This window comes from Phocoena phocoena, chromosome 1 (assembly GCF_963924675.1).
Source record: "Phocoena phocoena chromosome 1, mPhoPho1.1, whole genome shotgun sequence".
Lineage (NCBI taxonomy): Eukaryota > Metazoa > Chordata > Mammalia > Artiodactyla > Phocoenidae > Phocoena > Phocoena phocoena.
Genome location: NC_089219.1, coordinates 38,949,939 through 38,960,393, shown reverse-complemented (window position 1 = coordinate 38,960,393; position 10,455 = coordinate 38,949,939). Strand labels below are relative to the sequence as shown.

The following is a 10,455-nucleotide window of genomic DNA, read 5'->3' as shown; positions in this document are numbered from 1 at the left end:
TAGTGGCTAATATGTTACAGTACTTATGGATACTTTGTTTTCTATGGCAAGTATGTTGAAAATTCATCACTAATAAGTGAATTTCATAACACACACAGAAATAAATAAATCTATTACAATTTAAGAACATCCGTAAGTTGTCCTCACTATTCCCAATGATTTAAATATAAAATGTAATTATACAAAATCAAAATTCCTTGCCCAGTTTAACCCTGTATACCAAACAGTATAAGTGCTGAAAATGAGAAAAATTTTAATAAATCTCACATTAAGAACCTTGGATACCACTTTGCATTAGTGATGGCAGAAAAAGGTAAGGAGAAAAATTTTCCAGAGATTTTTAAAGGAAGAATGAATGTAAGAGAAAATTCCTTTGGACTCTATACTTTTTAAAGAATTCTGTACCTTTTAATACTTCAACATGATGCCAAGAAAAGAATTTACTGAATAAAAGTAGCCAGGAAGGGAATCAAACATTTGTAAGATAAATTTATTATTTTTCTGACCAAAGTGCAATTTTTAAATCTTCTTAAACAACTACGAAAAAAAGTATTCAAGAAAATAAAATACAAATGGGAAATTTAACCATTAGATTTCTTCTGCTTTGAGCTAATCCTATGCTTAGTCTAGAAAACAAACAAAAAAAGCTTTGAAGTCTTAATAAAACACTAACCAAATCATTTTACCATAAATCTACATGCATTTCAAGGTTCCACTACTAGGAATTTTGTTAAGATCAGTTTAATCATTAATAACATTATATAACAGAGCAAAAGGAACACATGTCATTAGATGTGATCCTTGCCCCTTACCCTCAGATTTATGTCGAATAAAACTGACAATTCCACCAGGTTCTGAACCCCCAGTGCCCCCATCCCAACCCCTGGAAGCAAAGACTATGCCCTGCAAACAACTCTGTACAAACTGTAGTAAAGCAAAGCTTACGTTTTCTTACCTTTCTATAGGAAATGGTCAGCTATTTGATAAATACTAAAATACTTCTAGGAATTCATTTCATGACTTTGTTTACCAAACACATTGTCCAAGAACTCACTACACAAAAAGTTCCTTAGAATTTGGTCCATAAATTCACTTAACAGGTTGGAAATTTAAATCCTGCAAGAGAAAAAAGACGTGGGGAATCCCTAATCCAAACATGTTATAATTACTTAAGGGATATACGCACATACTAAAAAGTTTTGCTCACAGAAGGCACAAACTATAAAAGGGATATTCTTTTTGAATAAAAACAAAGAACTAGCTAACACCCTTCTTTGTTTTGTGAGCACCATAGCTAAGATGAAGTTAGACTCGAATTCACTGTCTACTCCTGTGACCAAAAAAAAAAAAATGAAGATAAAAAATCTGTCTTACTACATACTTTCCAGCCATTAATTGAGAAGTAATTATGAAAGATTAAAATTGCCTTAAAAAGGGGTTGTGATAGCAGCTATCAAAGCAATATTCAAGCCTGATTTCAAGGATGCTTTCAGGTTTAGAGTTAGCCTTCTTTGTCAAAAATCTTCACAACTTCATCAAAAACCTGTAAAGGAAAAGGATAATAATAATAATTTAAAAGGCAAATATTGTTAAAACACCATATGGCTAAGTTCCTGTTAAAAGTCAATTTTACATGAATTTTCAAAATGGATTATTAAAAAAAAACACATTATAATTTCTTAGTTTCATCTATTTTACTTTAGACAGTAGTACAATACCGTAAATAATTATGAACGTGTTGCTTCAATAATTTTACTAGTGCTTTTAGGACAAAACAAACTTCTTGATAGGCTACCAATATTATAAAAAGTAAAAGTAAACTGAAGGGGCTTATCTTCCTAGTTCTGATTCTAAAACACTAAGTCTTCTGTATTACCTCACCTCTACAGGAAGGGACCATGGATAAAAAACCAAAAATGACTATACGATAAAAAAAAGGTCCAGGGGAAGATGATTCAGGGAATCAGGGAAAGATTAGGTGAATTTAAGAGACACTAGTAGCGGCTGGGCACTGAGAGTCCACAAACCACAGTACAGAGACCCAAGATTCATGAAGGAAGAGGCAAGCATTGGGCCGTGGAAACCCTGTACCTCTGGAGCTACATGCTCTGTGATGGAAGAGATGAAAGAAACCGGGGACTCTTCAGCTAGATGATTTGCTATTCATGTTACAGATTTTTAAAACATGATCATGGCCCAAAATGCGAATTTTCCAGTGCTTGAGAAAAGAGGTTTGGAATTAATACACCACCCACTTTTTACAAAGAACAAGTCTGAAATTGTAAAACCCATTTTAGACTGTATTCAAAAAGAAGTACACCTGAAACTAACACAATATTGTAAATTGATAAAATATACATACTTTAATTTAGAAAAAGAAGAAAAGGCCTAGCTTTTCATTCAGTCTCCAGTGTTTTGAAAAGCAAACTAATCTGTCACGGTATTTCTTTTTCTCCTGCATATTGCTCCCCTCCCTGCCCCAAATCACATTGTTACTTTACTACCAGGCAGGCTACGGATACTCACTTCATCAACAGATTTAGAAGCATCTATTTTCTTGACTTTCCCCATTTCTTCATATAAGTCAATAATTGGCTTTGTTGACTGAAGATAGGTTTGAATTCTGCAACAGAAGCAAATATTGCGAAGCTCTAAGCATACTTCTCTCCCCTATTTAGGACAGATCGGGGGACAATACAGAATAAAACCCAGTTGGCTCCCTCCCTTATCAGCTTTTTGGACAAGCCATTCTACATATTTAAGCATGACATTTTCTTTTTCTGGTCCAAAATGGGGCACGTGTTTAATCTGTTACTCAAGTTCCAAACTGAGACGTGGTGGCAATGTGTAAAAACTGCAAAGTACCTCTTTTCCAAGCTCTCTCTGTTGTCATCACTTCTACCACTACTCTTTCCCCTCTCAAGACATCGTTCAATACAGATCTAAAAAGAGAAATATATAAAAAGTTATTTTTAAAAAGATATGAATTTGCCAGTCTTTTAAACCTGAAAAGAGAAGTTCAAAGAGATTACCAACAAAACCCTGCATTAAACCCAATGTGTTTAATTCATTAATCAACATGCAAAGTTGAAACATGTGGTTCAATTTATATAAACTAGGTTAAATAAGTACAGAGCATAATAAGAATTCATTCATGACTCAGTTTTTCCTGTGTATTTTTTTTCAAACCGCAATAAAGAGATGATCTCTATGTGTATGGTTCCATCTATTATTAACTTATTAGGTATGAATTACATGCGTCAAACTTTGTTCCATTTTTGCTTACTTTTTGATAATGCCATAAATATCCAAATATTTAAGAGTTAACATATTTGCATTTGAATAAAGTATCCCTTGTTAATCGTGAATAAACATTCCTTAGTTATAAAGCTGTGGTAACATTCTAAAATTAACTCTGAAGAATAAGTGAAAACATATTTTTGGGGGTTGGAAAAAGAGAGTTACATTTTAAAACAACTCAAAGGCTGCAGCAAGTCTCTCCACCACAGGCACATTTGCAATTCAACCTAAGAATAGTCAACTTCCTTCAAGGCAGTACTGCTGATTCTTATTCTTTCAGGCCGTTGGCATTAATTTAATAAAGTTTATATTACAGCTGTCATACAGAGTCAGGCCTTTTAATTAAATGATTCCGGGGGAAAAAAAAAAAAAGATACCGAGAAATTCATTTAGTTATTCAAAAGTATGTCTGGGTATGTTATTAGAAGCACCAGAAAGAAAAAGACTGCTTTCCTGCTTTTTTTCATTTCACTCTTAGAAGACAAATCAGGCTATCATACATGTTTCTTTAAAGTTGAAAGTTTTCCCAACTTCCCAGAAATGTGTGTTTCTTTTCCAGTAAACGACATCCTAAGGCAAGATACTCTCTGATAATAGTGCCTACTCAAGAAGTAACAATGCAGCTTCATTACCTAACATGGTATGAGTCAATTCTTAACGCAAAACACAAATTCTTGTTATTTTGAAAATAAAGCAAGTTTTAGGCCCACAATATTGCTGATGCCAAATATCTTAAGATAGTGCTGTTCTGTGCATCCAACTTACCAATTCAAAAAACACTGCTGTCAATATAAAATGTAAATATAAGTGAAACAAATCACTTTCTTTTTCTCTAACAGTTGACCATCAGCTGTTTTAAAGCCCATATAGGCAGATAAAGATTTTCATTACCTCATTATTACAGTCAAAAAACAAAACGAAAGATACATCAGCCTTCCCATCCATGGTCTTGTTCCAACCTTGAAGGTTGTCTTGATTTCTTGGAAACCCATCAATCAAGAATTTATTCTTCTGAGCATTGGCCGCCATCGTCTGATCCATTTCCTAATGAAAAAGGGAAGATTTAAGTTCAACACTATATTAATGCAATTTCTTAAGCAGAGTGGTAGCTATATGGGTGTGTTTTATTATTATTCTTTGAATCATAAGCATGGAGGGTGCATAGGAAAAAAAAGACTTATAGGAAATAACATGTTTGCTTCAACCTGGTAGAGTTATGGTTATGTATCCCCCATTTTATACACATACACACACAATTTTTTTTCTGTAGTTTTAAAATTTTCTACTGTTAAGCATATATTATTTTCACGAAGTTATAAATAGCAAAAAGAGAAAAATAAGCATTAACCAGTATCTTTGCTCCAGTCAATAGAGACCCTTATCTTGCCTTCCCTTTCCTCATCCCAGGTCATTTTGCTATGGTAGGAAGTATGCTGCTTCTATAGGTACTCAGATTCTCTGCAATAATTCAAGTCCAACTGCAAAAAGCTTTGGATATATAAAGAGATTGCTAGCATTAATTATTAGTGTAGGAGTCAATACTCTTTTTTCTTTTTTTAAACTGAAGCTAATTTAAACCTAAATGCCACTGGCCACACCAAAACACAGGTAGCAAAGGAAACAATACATTCAGAAAGACAGCAAGAATTGCACATTTCACCATCCTCTTCCAAAGTCTGAATTTAGGTAGAATGCGGAAATATGTGACTGGGAGATGCAGATCTCGAATCTCCAAATCCTTACCACTATCAAGCACCATGAGATAAGCACAGATGCATGCCTTTGACAAACTCCAGAGGAGCCTCTACTCTAAAGCAAACCGACCTCCAGTTCCCTCAGTGCTCAAACTTTCCTGGTTCAAGAAGAACAATGGCTGTCAGGACCCCTAATTCCTTTATCTGAGGGTTGGCTTTAACCCAGCATCTAGCTTCTCCAATATCCACAAAATTTCAGAATGCTTTTGGACTCCTGCTATAGCATTTCTATCCCAATTATGGTAGTAGAAGATATCTGAAGGGGTACATCAATATTCTACTCACTCAACATACTCATGCAAGGCCTACCATCAAGGAACATGAAGAGCAAGGTCATGGCCCCCGGCGGGCTCACAGTCCAGTGTGTAACAAATATGTGGAAGTAAATGTGCTAAGTTCTATACTGAGGTATGCAAGGATGCTGTGATAAAACGAAGAAGCAAGCACAAACTACCTGGGAAACTGCCAGGAAGAGCTTTACCGAAGAGGTGGCAGAGGAGCTGAATTCTGAATAATGAAATGGCAGGCAGACAGGGATCAAGGTACTCCAGATGGTGTCAACTGGATGTTAAAGGCTCAGAAATGAAGAAGCATAACAGCTTTGATGAATCTGAAATAAGCTGGTAGAGGTGAACCTTAGGATGCGTGTAGGGAGTGGAAGGAGAAATGACTAGAAAGTAGGTAGGGCCAAAATTAATGAAGAACTTGTTATACCACACTAAGGATTTGGTTTTTATTCTGCAAGCAATACAGGATCACTGAGAAATTTTAAGTAGTAGAAGAACATGCTCCCATCACCTTTAGAAAAAAAAAATCATCCATGAAGGATGGATTAGAAGGGGACAAAGATGGATTAAAGGCAAAAGACTAATGATAAGGCTCTAGTGATGGTCCAAATAAGAAAAAAAGAAGATCTTGGGACTTCCCTGGTGGTGCAGTGGTTAAGGATCCACCTGCCAATGCAGGGGACACAGGTTCGATCCCCAGTCCAGGAAGATCTCACATACCGCTGAGCAACTAAGCCCATGCACCACAACTACTGAGCCTGCGAGCCACAACTACTGAAGCCCGCATGCCTAGAGCCCGTGCTCCACAACAAGGGCACGGGCTTGCAATGGGAAGCCCACACACCACAACGAAGAGCAGCCCCCGCTCACCGCAACTAGAGAAAGCCCGCACACAGCAACGAAGAGTCAACGCAGCCAAAATATAAATAAGTAAAAAATGAAAAATATATTTCAGTGATTGATTTCCCAACATAATGTCTGCATTCTTCCCAATATTATTTAAAAAAAAAAAAAAGACAAAAAGAGGATCTGAACTAAGATGATAGTACTAATAGAGGAGAAAAAAACTATCAATAAATAGAAGAGGATAAAGAGAAAGATAATTGAAAGGATCTGCTCACTGAGTGGATTCGGGAAATTGAGGAAGAGGTGGAAAATATAGGATGGCTCCCAGATTTCTGGCTTGCGCCGCTCGGTAGATGGTAGAACCATTAACCAGGATAGGAAATAAAGGGTGATCACATTTTAGATGATACAGTCAGACTCGGACATGTTGATTTTGAGATACTTGTGAGACATTCAGATGGATGCCTAATAGTTAGTTAGAAATATAGGTCTGGGGAATTCCCTGGCAGTCCAGTGGTTAGGACTCCGTGCTTTCACTGCTGGTGGTGCAGGTTCGATCCTTGGTCAGGGAACCGAGATCCTCCAAGAGGCGGAGTGCAGCCAAAAAAAAAAGAAATATAGGTCTGGAGTTCAGAAAAAGAGATTTGTGCTAGAGTTATAGATAGATTCTGGGATAATTAGCACAGTGTAAACCTTGGACATGGCTAACAACATCCAGCAAGAAATGTATAAAATAAGAGGAGGACCAAGGACGAAACCCCGAGAAGCATCATGGTTTAAGAAACTTGCAGAAGAAGAGTTATCAAAGGAGATTTAAGAAATAGCAGTCACTGAAGGAGGAAGAGAATCAAGAGAAATGGTGTCACGGAGAACAAAGGAGGAACGAGTTTCAAAAAGACAGGAAGTTAAAGGCTACAAGAAAAATGACTGAAAATATCCCCTAGATTTGATAGAGATCACTGGTAACATCAGCAAGAATAGTTTCAATGAAGATGGAAATAGAGTCTTAGTGCAAAGAGCTGAAGAGTAGAAAATGAAAAAGTAAAAAATGTAGACTATTCTTTCACAATTAAGCATAAAAGTGGAGAAAGGGCATTAAATCCAGAGAACAAGGAGAGAGGATTTAGTTACTCTGAATGGAAGCATTCCAATCTCTGAAACAAGAGTTAAGAATGTGTGTGAATGAGCCACTCTTCAAGTTTCTCTGGCTCCAATCAGAAGCTCATGTATCTCTTCCATTGGGCTTCAACTATTTCTTGCTGTGCCCACTCTTCCATTTCTCCTTCACGTTTCTTGTATGTGAAAATATCTGTTAATGACTATAATCTTGAGAATCTATAGTGGAGAGATATCATGTAAATGCAAGGTATCTGTTTTTAGGTTGGACCTATTTTCGTTTGATAGCTGTTAGTCTCAGCATTTCACACTGAAGACTGTGACGCATGCACCAGAAAAAGAAACATCAAGACTGAGAGAATGGCAACGATGGGAGGGTCATGGGAGGGAGAGAGGAAGGGAAAGAAAGAGGGAGGGAGGGACAAAGTCTGGAAGAAAACGGAAAAGGGAAAGGAGGAAAAAGAAATAGAAGTGGAAGGAGGATGGATTGTCTGCACGCTGGGAAGGGTCAAGTGTACACATATGAATGTTCAGTTGTAGCTGATCCTAGACCAAGGTAGAGAATGTTTCCTACTGTCCAATTTCTTCCCAGGTGAAAGTGGAACTTCCAGTTCTGCCATTCTCAAACACCATGACCACCCTCCACAATCAAGAAATTCAATACTCTGATTTTTTTCATTACTCAAAGGGAAGGCAGATTTAATTTCTCAGTTCCTTGTTGGTTTTAACTGGTTGGCATTCACACTCCTTACCCTCCTCAACAAACTGATGGTTATCTCAACTGGCACAATCTTTCCATCTTTAATGTACTTCTCAATGAGTTCACCATACTGTGAATCTGGGTTCTTCCTTTCATCACGAAGAAGCTCTCCTGCAGAAAGGTGTGTGTAGCCATATTTCTGAAAGAACAAACACATAGGAAAAAGATCAAAATACATTCAACCCAGGGTTAGGACTACTGTTTGTTTCCCTTCATGGTAACTTTTATATTCTAATTTTTCTATAATAAACAAGCTTTGCTTATATAATAAATAAATAATAAAGAAAAACTGAAGAGAGATTTCATACAATCCAGTTTGCTTAAAAAATATCCTTAACCTATGTAGCATATGGTAGCTATAATGTTCACAAATCATGCAATCAACCCGAAACTTATTTAACCATTCAAGGCATTAACAGCTCATCATATTCTTTCACAAACACAAAGTTTAAATGTTATTAATAATGCTCAAAGAAATGTCTAACAAAAATCTATATAATTCAAGGCAAAACCCCCAAAATCTTACCACAGTTGGCTGTACCCACCTTCTATAAGATCCTCCCTCCCTTAAACTCAACCCATCTAAATTGAACTCATCAGCACTTACACAAACCCCATTCTTCTGTTTTGTTCCCTTTCTCAGTAAACAGTACAAGTCCTACCCCTCCATGAAATTAGCTTTCCTGACCACTCTGGAGAGTGGACACATAATCAAATAGTGTCTTAGAATATCACTGTCTCTCCATCTAAGCCTGTATCTTCTTTACCACTCTCGAAAGTCCATTTCCCACCTCTCTAGTTGTGACTAGAGAGGTCTCATCTGTAAAATGGGAATATAGATACCTATTTTATAATTCAGTGGTGATGATTAAATGAGATAATGTATTTATATAAAATGCCTACCAAAGAGCCTGACAGGTAGCAGGAGATAAAAGCCATCAATTACCTCCTTGCCATCATGAAGATACTTATCTTAAATAACCTGGAAGCATTTTTATATTAAATATACACAGCATTTTTATATTATTACATACACGCATGTGTGTGCATGTGTGTATATATATATATGTATTCACTTTAAAGGTTTTTGGGTTTTTTAAAAAATAAATTTATTTATTTATTTTTGGCTGTGCTGAGTCTTCATGGCTGTGCGCGGGCTTTCTCTAGTTGTGATGAGTGGGGGCTACTCTTTGTTGCAGTGTGTGGGCTTCTCACTGCAGTGGCTTCTCTCTGCTGCAGAGCACGGGCCCCAGAGCGCACAGGCTTAAGTAATTGTGGCACGCAGGCTCAGTAGCTGTGGCTCATGGGCTCTAGAGCACAGGCTCAGCAGTTGCGGTGCATGGGCTTAGTTGCTCCGCAGCATGTGGGATCTTCCCGGATCAGGGCTCGAACTCGTGTCCCCTGCGTTGGCAGGCGGATTCTTGACCACTGTGCCACCAGGGAAGTCCGGCTTTAAAGGTTTTGACAGAGAGACCAATCAAAGGACTTAAGTGAGATAAAAGATATGAATACACTGTGAAAGGTCAGGAGTATAGTAGTATTACAATTGTGATGGTCATTATTAAGGATTTACAAATGATGTATTAGGTCAGGGAATAGGATAATAGTTGAACTAAGTCACATAAGATGCTATAGTGTTATTCTGCCATTTCCCCGTGGTTGGAATGAGAAAACAATACAGATCTAAGAGACAATTATGAATACTGAAAAGCTTCTTCCTCCACATGAACTAGCATGTTCCCTTTTATTAAATCAAAAGAACTATAAAATCTATTTTCATAATAATAATTTTCATAATAATAAAATAGATTATTTTTACTCTCAAATATCAGAATACTGAGATCTATATTCAATGTTCAATTACAGCAATCATCTAGTCCCAAATTTTTAAGATTCCCTAAATGGGATTTTATCTCATTCATAGTAAGTGTATCATAAGTATTTGATAACTTAAATTTTATCTTTAATTTCAATGTTAAAATTTGAGGCGGCCCACACTCCCACCCCTCCTTCCAGAACAGAATGTTTCAACTGCACAGTTTACAAAACTTAACTCTCTCAATTACTGAGGCTACAGTGAGTTTTCTCTCTCTCTCTCTCTCTTTTTTTAAGATTGCAGAAGCCATTCTTTACTCCTTTTCTATCTCTATTGCTGGCTAAACTTGTTCTTGTTTATTACTAAAGTAAGCCAACAATAAGGTAGTCAGCAAAGAAAAACTAAATAGCTTATTTGCTGACTAAAATTGGATATAAAGTTTGAGGAGAATAAACAAGAACCACAGTATCACTCATGTCTCTCTTAGGCATACAGCTCCTTGCATGAAAAGAAATGATCAAAAGTGTATTTAGTTGTTGTAATAGGCTTTTAAAAACACTCCCATCATTTACAGAA

General features: G+C 36.6%; 1 protein-coding gene across 2 annotated transcripts in view; it reads right to left on the bottom strand.

Annotated features, from left to right (window-relative positions):
* Window positions 1–465: 465 nt before the first annotated feature.
* Window positions 466–10,455, bottom strand: part of CMPK1 (cytidine/uridine monophosphate kinase 1) — a 33,417-nt gene continuing 23,427 nt past the window's right edge. The window contains exons 2-6 of one of the 2 annotated variants that reach the window (XM_065882961.1): window positions 8,056–8,202; window positions 4,192–4,344; window positions 2,866–2,942; window positions 2,527–2,623; window positions 466–1,543 (exon numbers count right to left, since the gene is read on the bottom strand). In XM_065882961.1, coding sequence (XP_065739033.1) covers window positions 1,502–1,543; window positions 2,527–2,623; window positions 2,866–2,942; window positions 4,192–4,344; window positions 8,056–8,202 — 516 coding nt within the window. In that variant the 3' untranslated portion in view covers window positions 466–1,501. The remainder of the gene's footprint in view (window positions 1,544–2,526; window positions 2,624–2,865; window positions 2,943–4,191; window positions 4,345–8,055; window positions 8,203–10,455) is intronic. The other variant, XM_065882967.1, reaches the window with a different exon arrangement.